General features: G+C 31.6%; 1 protein-coding gene across 4 annotated transcripts in view; it reads right to left on the bottom strand.

Annotated features, from left to right (window-relative positions):
* LOC114332946 (microtubule-associated protein RP/EB family member 1) overlaps positions 1-13,224 on the bottom strand; it is a 66,656-nt gene that overhangs the window by 28,145 nt on the left and 25,287 nt on the right. The window contains exon 3 of one of the 4 annotated variants that reach the window (XM_028282752.2): positions 11,893-12,112. The exons of the other annotated variants lie outside the window; for them this stretch is intronic. Coding sequence (XP_028138553.1) covers positions 11,893-12,112 — 220 coding nt within the window. The remainder of the gene's footprint in view (positions 1-11,892; positions 12,113-13,224) is intronic. 4 annotated transcript variants of the gene reach the window in all.

The following is a 13,224-nucleotide window of genomic DNA, read 5'->3' as shown; positions in this document are numbered from 1 at the left end:
AGTGCCATCTCCGCGAAGGATGTCATATCTCCGCGAAGGCAATCATCATAGCTATTCTTACTTTGGAGACTGCTGCTCTGAAAAGTTCATTTGATGTACATCCATACTATTCACTCAGGTTGCTCAGCCACGATATTCTGCGTCTCCCTATACTCCTTTTTCCTTGAATCTTTCCCTGCATAATGAGTTGGAGCAAGTTGTATCTCTCTCCACGTGTAATATGTCCGAGATATTCCAAAAAGCCATCAGAGGACAACAATCTGAATTTTAGTTTTCCATCTCTTTTAACTTGTGCATCAATTATCAATTTTTGACGGTTATAATAAGTTATAATAAGTTGAAAGTATACATTTTAGGTGTAAAAAAAAACAAGCGAATTTGTCGATAACATTTTTCGGTGATACGAGATCAAAAAATGTATTACATATTACATTAATGAGGACTAGTAACATTTTGAGCTTTACTAAACTGATTTGATGTAGTTTTCGCTAAAATACAGTAATTTGAAATTGACCCAGCTGATGCGCTTGTATACTGTAGTGTACTCGCACTTTGTAATATTAATACCTCTAAAAATAGCTCCTGCGTGTCTTGTAAATCTCAAACTGCTCATTATAGTATGAGATCCCACTGCAGAATCAGTTCAGATCTGCAGAAACGTTCATAAGTTAGTTAATTATAATCACATTTTTATATGCATTTAATAGGAGAATACATTGATGACAGATTGCCAATCAAAAAGTTGCCGCAGATAGTTTTAATTAAATTAACAGTACCATTGACTAAAAATGAATAGTTGGTCAACGCAATGATTAAATTTGTTTGATTCTAATTGAGACAGTCACTAGATGTCACCACCATTTCTGTCAGGGTTGAAATGTCACGCGTAACTACAATAAATCCAAAATGCAGACACCAAGTTGGATACGATCCTATTCATAACACCCCAACTCGCATACATATTAAGGTTATGGGTACATAATTCGCAAATATTTTACGTGTATCCCTACTTTTTCTGTCTTTACACGGCAAATTACGTGTAGTAAAATTCACACTGGTATGGATATGAAAACATTACTAGAATGTCATTCTACTTGAAAATGTCATCATTAATTTAAAGAGATGGGTTTTGAATGTTCTTGGATAACTGTTATTTTTATAATTGGAAATTATTAATTCAGTTAATAAATGTGATAATTTTTTCACTAACTATGTATTCAGTGATTGTAATAATTTATTTGTACAACAAAGACTAATACTCAATCGAGAAAAGAAGAAAAGTGTTAAAGTGATTTTTTAATAATATATTGTTATGGAACGCTTACAATTTTGAACATCTTTAACAACAAAATACTTGGATCACAGAATATATTATCCTGATGTATTCTCTGCTTGGATCTTCCACAAATAATACACAATAAATAACTTTTTATTAAGTTCACGTCTTAAATCAATTATTTATCAAATACACTATATTTCAATAATATTTAATCAATAACTCAACATATTCCCGATGCAATGTCAAATATTTAAAATTGTCACTGATTGTCAGTGTCTGACTGACAATATATGCTGACAATATTATATTCGGCTGAGTGCGTTGTAAGACAAATATAGATTTGGAAAATATTACCACGGCATTGTGTTTATTTTTTTCGAATCCTGAAAAAACCAATAAATATTTTTGAAAAATTTAAACGCAGAATGAAAGACTAAATTATTACCGAGGGCCGAAAGTCCCTTAGAATAAATAAAAAGTTTATTTTGAATGATATATTTGAATTTAAAAATCACACTAAATTTTCTCTTAGTTTTTCACCCCTGTAACTTATTAAAATAAACATTATAGAAGTTCTCAGGGACTTTCGGCCCTCGCTAATAACGTGATCTTTCATTCTGCGTTTAAATTTTTCAAAAATACTTATTAGTTTTTTCAGGATTCGAAAAAAAATGAATCCCCATTTGAATAGCATTGCAGCCGAAAATACGTACCGATCCTCTTAAGAAAAATAAATATATGGAAGAATATATTTAGAAATTAAATTAATGGTGTCATGCTACTGTACATTATTAAAAAACAATGGAAAAATATTTCAAGCATATCAAAAAATTTATATTTTTCTTTACATCAAGAACTTCCTCCGCCACCTGAATACATATTTAAGTATAACCTGCCAAAGCAAGATATTTCTACTATCGTCAGATTAAAAACTCGACACGGAAAATATGAGGCACATCTGCACAAATTAGGAATAGTTAATTCATCAGTCTGTTTTTGTGATAATGTTTCGATTAGAGATTTGAACCATATTTTCTTTGAATGCAAAATTAACGAGAGTCATAAAATGGAAATATTTAAATTACTCATAAACTACTTGAAAGAAACAAATATAGTCATTTGAGTCAGATAGGTGGGAATATAACAAAACTAATAAATTGAGGTAAAAATAAAATAAAAATCTGTGGCTAACGGAACCGCATCCAAGCCATTTTTTCACACACACACATACTGTACATTATACATATAATAGCATGGCATTATTAATTCAATTTTTAAATATATTCTTCCATATATTTATGTTTCTTAATTATGTATGCGAGTTGGTGTTATGAATAGGATCGTATCCAACTTGGTGTCTATGCAATTTGGATTTATCGTAGTTGTCATTCATGATGTAGGTGCATGTTTTTTATATCAAATTAAAGCTAATTTTTTCCTAATAAGATGATACAAGGTTGTATGTGAAAAAATGACCGCAAATTACAAAACGTAAGGTTTCAGAGATACACTGAAAGAAAGATGGCACGCAACGCCACTGGTTTAACATGATGACTGGTTTGACAAGATGGCTGCTTTAATAACTCACATTCGCCATCAAACATTGTCAACCCTCTCAAACCAGTCGCGTTGTGCGCTAATTTTTTTCGTTATGTCTGATACCTCGCGTTTTTAACAGCTGGCAACCCTAATTTTCAAAAAAATTCGATGGTTTTTTTACATGTACAGCTGGTTCCTAAAAAAACTGATACGACTCTTAAAGCGTATTTTGTAGAAAATTGAGCAGATCATTTTGAAGGATAAATAGCTATTTGTATAACAAGGGAGGAAAGTGCTACTTTTCCTCCCGAGAATGAAGTTTACTGCCCGACGCGTAGCGGAGGGCAGTAATCATTCAAGGGAGGAAAAGGCACTTTACTCCCATGTTATACATATGGTTTTTCCACCTTCCTCAAATTAATAACAAGTCATTTTTCATTTTTACTTATTTATTTATGTAACTAACCAACAAAATTTATTAAAACTAAAACTAACAAGTAGGTACAATATATCTGTCAACTGTCAAATATAAGTTAAATTATTAATGTAAACATTGTTAAATCAAAATAATAATTTACTGTTTTTTACCATTCTGCAAAATACAGGGTGTTTTATAAATAAACGTTAAAAGGTATAGATACTTACGTAATAGAAAATAGATTGATATTGTACAGGGCGTCAATAAGTTATATTTCATGAATGAAATACCATGACGTCACTTTTACTTTTCCTCCCTAGGGAGGAAAAGTACAACTTTGCTCCCTACAAACAGGTCCGGAAAAGTATACTTTCGGTAGAGGTAGGTGGAAATACTTATTATTTACATACTGTCACTGCCAAATCTTAAAATTTGTCAGATAACTTGTTCTGTTCAACCTCAAAAAATGGCTCCACATGCTAGCAAAGAATTAAAAGCAAGAATTGTAACGAAATTATACGATGGTTGGTCACTATCTGCCGTAAAAAACCATGTTAACGTAAGCAGAACAACAGTTTTTAATATTAATAAAAGATGGAGAGAACAAGAAACTCTCGAAAGAAAGCAAGGTTCTGGAAGACCAAAAATATCTACCGCTCATGAAGATCGTACGCTTTTGGAGGGTTTTGAAGAGAATCCTTTTGAAGATGCGAAAACTGCAAGAATTCAAAATAATATCAAAATTTAGACCTTAATAATTTTTACAATTTGTGAATTAAATGTAATCTGTTGTTTGTTTGTTTATTTTATTATTTGTCTGTAATAATAAAATAATATAATGTCAAACCAATCAAATACACTGCTCAAAATGATCAAATCTTACTAAGAGTCGTATCAGTTTTTTTAGGAACCAGCAGTACATACATTGTATATTGTATATTTTAAAATTATATAACTTCGTCAAAAATTCATAAAATTTAATTTTTCAAAACTTATTTTAAAATGAGGTGCTATAATCTTTCTTAAGTTGAGCAAAAGCAAAGTTATGTGCAAAAATGTCTGATATGGTCGATATAAATTGTTATTTTTTAATTAAGTTTGCAATATTTCGGCTTCTTATGGACTGATTATCATTGTTCAAAGTTTGGTTTGTCTTTTTTAAAGAAATAAAACTCATTTACAAACCGGGTATACAGTGTGTTCTAACGAAAAGTTCGACCCCCTCCCCCAGAAACAAAGAGTTTCTTTACAATTTAAAAAACAAGTTAATTTGTATTGAAAGGGAGACTAATTTTCATGCAAAATTCATGCTCTCAAATGTAACCCCCTACTGCCCCGCATCAACCGCCAGTTTTTTTTAAATAGCAAGTGTAGTCGAGTGGGTATTATCAGTAGTAATTGCACAAGAGCTCTAAAATTCTATATTAATTTTAGAGTTCGAGTGCAATTTGTTGCGATTATTTCATGAATAAAACTGTTCAAAACCAAAATTTTATTGTAATTTATATATGTAAGTACCAATTAGTGAAATTAAACACACAGTTGTTATAAATATGTATTTGACGGTTGAAAGTCATCACTTTTATAATTTTTAAAACATTTGTCATTAATGTCACTGAATGTATTTTTTCGTAGCAACGAAGGGCATCTGACGTAATATGCTTAACGACGGGAGATTATCAAAAATTATCACCTTAATTTGCATGTCTGTAGCTTTCTATTGGTCAGAATCTCCTATGAATGAAATAATCTTCGTAATTCAACTTATTACGTAAATTAAAAAAAGAAAGTGTCGTGTAGAGAAAAAAAAATAACCTTTCAAATGATGTGTCAATCAGCCCACTTGCTTTAAAAAAAACTGGGGGTTGATGCGCTGCAGTAGGGGGTTACATTTGAAGGCATGAATTTTGCATGAAAATTCGTCCCCCTCCCAATATAAATTGACGTGTTTCTTTTTAATTTTGAAGAAGCTCTTGGTTTCCGAGTTTCTGTGGGGGGTCAAATTTTCGTTGGAACAGACTGCATATTTATTAGTTTATTAGTGATAAGCATTTAAATTAAATTATTAACAACAAATTCCTACCCAAAAATTCGAATTATGTTGAAGATTCAGATTGAGCGGGTCAAAATACATGTAAATCAATTGTAAAATCTCATGGACCTCAATCTGCCACGAAATCCGTCTTTCCCCTAGACTAATATTGGTATGATTGAATGGACACACACCGGCAAAATTAGCCGAACACCTTATAGTCCATGTAGTGAGACCGCTCCCGCCTGAAAAAAATTTTTGATTCGGTTTCTTTGTGGATTCCGATTCAAAAATGTCCCCTTTAATCAAATCTGAAGGGTGCCGGTCGGAATTTTTGGGCCGAAATTGTTTAAACAATTTTTTTAAACAAATACAAAAGATCACGTTTTTTTGACCCGGTACATATATTTTTAAGTTTTGTGGGTAATTCTTAACAATAAAGGTATCTTGTAAATTTTCTCAAAAATTGATAGTTTTCGAGTTATAGGCGTCTTAAAATCTGAAAAATGCGAAAATACGCATTTTCGAGGCCTAAAAACTCATATTTAAATTAGTATCTTTGAGGTTGCCAGATATTTACATTGAAGTTTAAACATTCAGCTTCAAGATTCTGAAGAGTGATCGCGTGTAACTTTAATTTATACCGTTGTTTTTTAATTGTTAAATATGCGTGTTTATTCGATTTTTTTGCCGGTGCGACGCGCTCCATTTCAAAAATCTCCTATTTTCCTCCGAAAAATATTTTTTCTAGATTCTTTGTGATATTCTAAATAAAATAAGTTTCTTGCCATTTTTCTCAAAAGTTTATAGTTTTTAAGTTACCTATAAGCGATTTAAAATCCGAAAAATAACAAAAAAAAAACGCATTTTCGGATTTTAAATCGCTTATAACTTAAAAACTATTAACTTTTGAGAAAAATGTCAAGAAACTTATTTTATTTAGAATGTCCCAAAGAATCTAGAAAAAATATTTTTGGATGAAAATAGGAGATTTTTGAAATGGAGCGCGCCGCATCGGCAAAAAGATCGGATAAACACGCATATTTAACAATTAAAAAACAACGGTATAAATTAAAGTTAGACGCGATCACTCTTCAGAATCTTGAAGCTGAATGTTCAGTCTTCAATCTAAGTATCAGGTAACCTCAAAAATACTAATTTAAATATGAGTTTTTAAGCCTCGAAAATGCGTATTTTCGCATTTTTCAGATTTTAAATCGCCTATAACTCGAAAACTATCAATTTCTGAGAAAATTTACAAGATACCTTTCTTGTTCAGAATGATCCACAAAACTCAAAAATATATGTTCTGGAGCAAAAAAACGTGATCTTTTGTATTTGTTTAAAAAAATTGTTTAAACAATTTCTGCCCAAACATTCCGCCCGGCACCCTTCAGATTTGTTTAAAGGGGACATTTTTGAATAGAAACCGAATCAGAAATTTTTTTAGACGGGAGCGGTCTCACCACATGGACTATTAAAAATGAGACATGTTTGATGTTTCGAATTTCCTAAACCTGTAATCCGACTTTAGTGATTCTTTTAGTATGTTATAGCCTTACTATTTAAGAATATCGTTGTAATAATATTGTTGCTAGAGAGTTAAATGTCATTTTATACCGGGTGTAACAATCATACTGTGTTTTTTTCTTAAAATTCGGAACACCCTTTGGAATATTCTAGCCTACATAAAATATTGAAATTAAAGCTTAATTATAGCCTTAGGCTTTCTTAACATTTTCTTTTTTGAGTTATTTGCTTATGTTAAAAAATAAAAAAGTTATGGGCTTTAACAACTAGCCATGTTTTTCATCAATAAAACCTCACAGTAGGGGAGGAAAGTATGCTAAATTTGCAGTTACTCGATAGGGGACCTATTGGATTAAGAAGAGTGGGTGCTAAAACTAAAAAAAGTTAAGTTTTCCATAAAGTGTGGGACTCTCCATTTTTTAATTAAATTTTCCATGTTCACCAATTGTTTTTTCTGATTAGAGCGCCATCTATCCATAATTGGAAAAAATGTTGCGAATAAAAGTTGCTTATTTTTACGTCAAGAATCCAAATCTGCAATAAAAATTGGGGGCTCCTACTTAAGATTTTAAAGTAACTCCCCACCCCACCTCCGCGGGGGTTCGTGTTTGGTGCCATTCGATAGATTTTTGAAAAATATTGAATACGTATATTTTGCAGTTTTACGATCTTATGTTCATTTCGCAAAATATCGTATTGAAAATTTTTAATTTACCCCCCACCCCTCTCCGTGGGGTGACGTGTTTAGTATTACTCGACAGATTTTTGAAACATATTGAACACGTATTTTTTAGTTTTTCGATCTGACGTTCAATTTTGACGAATTTTCTTACGCCCCGCTCAAATCGTCAGATTTTTGAAATATACACTATTTTTCATGTACTTAACTTACCTTATCTTAATCTAAAGATTTCAAATTTTTCTAAGAATAGATTTTTTTTCGGTCCCCCCTTAATGAATTCCCCGGTGTTAATACGAACCAATATAATGGTATAGATACATTTACAGGGTACAAGGTTTCTCCCCATGTGATAATCTGACGCGCTCGAGTAACTGCAAAAATCCCCGCTTGCGCTCCCCTACCATCATTATCTGCTTAGTTTAATAAACAAGCCCAAAGTAATTCAATAGATGTATTAAATAAATAAATTACTAAGCGATGTAAGCGATGTCACAATGACGACCTCCCGTGGATTTCAGCTAAACTAGCTTCGAGGGGGTTTTAATGTCAAACGCTGAGAGCACATGCATTTGAATCAAGTATGTAATATTCAGTATTTATTTTTGCATGTTTTTTTACAAATTTTATATACAACATCAGCGAAAAATGAACATCAGATCGAAAAACTGCAAAATACATGTATTCAATATTTTTGAAAAATCTATCGAATGGCACCAAACACGAGCCCCCACGAAGGTGAGGGTGGGGGATTTAATTTAGAATCTTAAATAGGAGCCCCAATTTTTATTGCAGATTTGGATTCTTTACTTAAAAATAAGCAACTTTTATTAGACACATGTTTTCGAAATATGGATAGATCGCGCTATAATAGGAAAAAAACGATTGTTTCAAATGGAAAATTCAATTAAAAAATGAAAAGTCCCCCACTATATGGAAAACTTAACTTAACCTTTTTCTGCTTTTGGCACATACTCTTCACAATCGAATAGGTCCCCATAACGCCCGAGTAACTGCAAATTGATCATACTTTCTTCCCCTACTATGAGGATTTATTGATGAAAAACATGGATAGTTGTGAACGCACATAACTTTTTTATTATCCCACATAATTAAATGAATCGAAAAGGAAAATGTTAAGAAAGCCTAGCTTTACAATTGAGTTTTAATTTTAATATTTTACATATGCTAGAATATTCCACAGGGTGTTCCAAACTTTAAGAAAAAAACACAGTATGATTGGTACACCCGGTATAAAATGATATTTACCTGTCTAGCAACATTATTATCACAATGATATTCTTAAATAATAAGGCTATAACATACTAAAAGAATCACTCAAATCGGACCACTGGTTTAGGAAATTTGAGACATCATACATGTCCCATTTTTAAGGTGTTCCGCTAATTTTGCCGGTATGTGTATTTAAAATATGATATACCTACATATTTAAAAAATTATAGTCATCATGCTCATATAAATGACGTCTATAATATAAAGGAAAATAAAAAAAAATTGAGAGAATGCTCATTTAGAAATAAAAATTAACGGGTTCACTGTACAATGCATGTAATTCGAACCACGAGTTTAATTCGCGTTACATTATTATATTCTATGTTAGATAAAACCAGTTAAAACATATAGATTGTTTCAATTAAGCCCTTTTTAACGACAGACCTTAGGTTTGAATTACTGGCAAAATATAAATTCATAGTAGCTAAAATGAAAAAATAGTATGGTACAAAATGAATGAACCACAGGCCAAGAACTGTTTTATAAATTAACATTGACTTGTACATATTTGCTATTTTTAAAATTCATCCGTCGTTATATGAAAATCATTTGAAATGTACAAATCAATGAATTGCCCAAAACCGACACTACAGTGACAAGACAACAGCGTAAATCACGAAAAAGAAGCAGAGACATTGTTACTTTTTCTAAAAACAATTTCCTACACTTAGCCTTTTTAGTTACTGATTTTTTTTTAGTTTTAAAATGAGGAAGAATAAACCAAATGCATGTATTAAAACATGTACACTAAAAAGGAAAAGCCAAGTGCAAGTAATACAAGTTCTGAAATCACTGCTATTGTTCCACAAGATAATGCTTTGAAATACAGTCATTTTACTTAGAGCCATAAAAAATAAGGACACAGGCTAAAAACTAAAATTAGTATGGTTATTAAACTGATTTATTGTGGCATGTCTAATTTAAATATTAGGTATATATGGGATTAACTCACAATTTATTGTAATAAAATTACATTTTTAACTAACAACTGACATTTCGATTTCCACTCCACAAATCGTTCTCAAAGTCTAAAAATTCTGTGAAAATTTATAAAAATTTTTAACTTTAAAATGGCTTGTCTAATTTGTCCTTCGATAGTGAGTTGTTGCCGATCGTTTTCAATAATTTGAAATGGGAGCCTCCATACCATCTTTATGATTTCCATTCTGCAGTTCTTTAGATTGACTCGCCCATCTGTTAAGTATTTGTTTCTTGCCACTAATTATAGTACCATCCCATATTTTATGGTGTGTTCTGGGTTTGAATTCATGTCTACAGTTGTTTATCTGTTTGTAGAATCTCAGTAACTTTATTATGGTGGTTAACAATCTCGTCTAGAACGTTTTAATATGGCTTTTTTCCTTTTTGTTCGGCGCTGCTGAAGTCTCTTACATATATATTATCAATATCAAATATACAGTGTCCCCTAAAATAGTGCGTTCCTTAAAGGTGTAGGTAGAAGTTACAATGTAGAGTAAAAAAGTCTTATAACATTTTTTTTTAAATTCAGCTGTTTGACCAAAAAACGAAAATACATTTTGCTATGCAAACTGAAGTCTGGCAACAATGTGTAATTCAAAGACAGTCACAATAGTAGGTTTGTAGGTCAGTAGTTGTATCTGGTAGGTAAGATAATGTAAATATCAACCAAACTGTCTAGTGTTTACATTTTTTCACCCTGTTCATGGTCGTCCCCTCATATCAAACAAACCAAGAATATTGGTGTTATTGACATTGAATATTTGGCATAATTGGTTATCTATTTTTATTCTGTACCAAAAGAACAGTGTTTCTTATTTCTTAACAAGTAGGTATTTTGGGTATCAAACAAATATTATATCCATTACTTTGTAAAGGATACACAATAGTGTGCAATATTTTATGAATTACCCAGAACACTAAATGGAGAGGCCTATAAATTTCTTGTAAAATGTTCTGCCGGTACTTCTTGAAGTGCCTTTGCAAACACGACGTGAAATGTGGTTTCGTCACGATGGAGCCCCACAGAGCTTTGAAAAATATTCTGGATAACACATTTAAAATTATTCGATGTTTTAATAGATTTCAGAAAAATATTACGTAGGTACAAATAATTTTTCCTATGTGCATTTACATTTTAGGAATTAAACCATAGTTACTTAAGTAAAAGTTATAATTTATGTAAAATTTCGAGCCCTAATTATAAAACCTTAATGCATTCAGATAACAGCAAAAATGCCACATTATTACAGCAAGAAATAATTATTTTGCAGGTGGGTACCTACCGATGTCAACAACCCCAAATATCACACCTCAAATAGTCAATAAGCAAGGGGTTCCATTAGGTTAAATTTTCAACAGTCACAACAAGTTCTTCTACGCCCGTTGCCATGTCATTTAAATTCATGAGAATAAAAATTCACTTATATGGAGAACAATGTAACTTTTTTCTTGGAAACGGTTAACTTTAGAAAAAAATGTTATAGGACTTTTTTGTTCTAAATTGTGTATTATATCCATACCTTAAAGGAACGCACTATTTTCGGGGACACTTCCGATAAAATATTGATAAGATTTTCTTATAGTAGATTAAATCAGAATTCAGCTGGGTCTAGTCTTAGTAATTTAAGTTTGTAGTCACTACGGATCTACTGATCTTTGGAAGGAATTTCTAATATTGTTGATAGTTTGTTTATGAAGACTACTTCCTGTTGAGTGTGGCGCACTATATAATTAATGTTCAATAATTATTTTCAGAATTATGCACAGAGACTGATTTCTATTTTCTGTTATCCAAAGTAAATGAAGCTAGGCGTATCACGACTACTTTGTTAAGATCCTTTTCTTTCTCATGGTCTGTCTTCCGTTCTATCACTACCTGAAAAGGTATAAATAGACTGAAAAATGAGACATTGTAAGAGAAGACAAACTTTTAAAAAGAAAAGGCATTCATGCCCGCTTGTACATAATACAGAGGCCTCTATACATGAATTAAAGAAATTTGTTTTTCTACAGAGGAGTTTTTCAAATTTTTGCTTAACATTTTTTTTAAATCGAAAGTTGAAAAATGCCTACTATAGTGTCAGACAATTTCAATAACTCAAGTAAAATGCTATATTCTCTAAACATCATTCAATGGTTACCCTGTCTGTTCTGTATATGGGGTTTTGGGGCTGGAGCGATGTGGTGCTGGACGCTGTGGCCATTGTTAGTGGCCCCCGCACCGAGAGAAACACCCGCTCTCGCCTCCAAGGCCTCGTATTGCCGCCCATCATAATTTGCATCAAAAAATTTCTTGAACCATTGCAGAAATTCAAAGTTATCCTGGAATCTGCCTTTTATCAATTTATCTACAGGAATTATCTGTAATTGCATCAATTCAAAACATCGTAGATTTGTAATATGCAGAAAATTTAATCAACAAACAAATGTGTGAATAAAAATGTTATATTAAGATACATCAAAATAAAATCAAGACATACAAAAAGGAAATGTAACTTAAGTATATTCGGTGAACTTAAGTGGGTTTCGGATAAGTAATAGGGCTTTTCATTCAGTCATTTGTTTCGAGCTTTTGTCATGTGTAGTATAATCCGTGTATATTAATATTATACACAGATTATACAACATATGACAGGAGATTGAAACAAATGACAATCGATGAAAAGCCTATAAGCAACGATTCAACTGACCAACTAATAAACAATCTTTAGGTTGATGCTTTTGTCACATTAGGCATCAATGGATCTTTAAATGAAGATGCATCAATAGTCATGAAGGAACAGATGAAAAAGAGAACAATAAAAAAATAGCCCTCATCCTACTAAATGAAAAAAAATGGGTAGCAAATCCATCAGCAGAATGCAGCAGGCTTTGGTTGCCAATACTTAAAGAAGTGAACAAATAGAATATAGCAACACTAACAGATGAGAAAATATGAGATGCCAACCTCCTATCATACACAATACATCGCATGTTCCTATTAGAAAAAGTGTAATAAATCAAAATAACAAAATTTTTCAGGAGAATAAAAACAATTTCTTTATAGCCAATGCTAATAGAAGAACCAGAAGTGAATTTATATACATACAGTGAGGACATTTAGGTTGGAATAAATTCATTTTCTCGAGAATGTGCGATTTTGGAGAGAAATCCTGAAATAGGTCGATTTATATTTTTAAATTATGATTTTTTGGCATATATATAGTGACGTCATCCATCTGGGCGTGATGACGTAATCGATAATTTTTTAAATGAGTAGGGGTTGTGTGATTGCTCATTTGAAAGGTTATTTAATTCTCTATTCAGTAATATAAACGTTAACACCATTATTTATAAAGTCCAGAAAAATGTCTTTTGAATTAAATTGAGACAAAAAGAAGAGTGTATGTAATTCCTTTAATTCAGAATACATTTTAGTGCTGTCAGAAAACAGAAAGCAATGTTTATTTGACAAATTTAATAAGTATTGTTTT

Source organism: Diabrotica virgifera, chromosome 4 (assembly GCF_917563875.1).
Source record: "Diabrotica virgifera virgifera chromosome 4, PGI_DIABVI_V3a".
NCBI classification, from domain to species: Eukaryota; Metazoa; Arthropoda; class Insecta; order Coleoptera; family Chrysomelidae; genus Diabrotica; species Diabrotica virgifera.
This window is presented reverse-complemented; position numbering and strand designations above follow the sequence as displayed.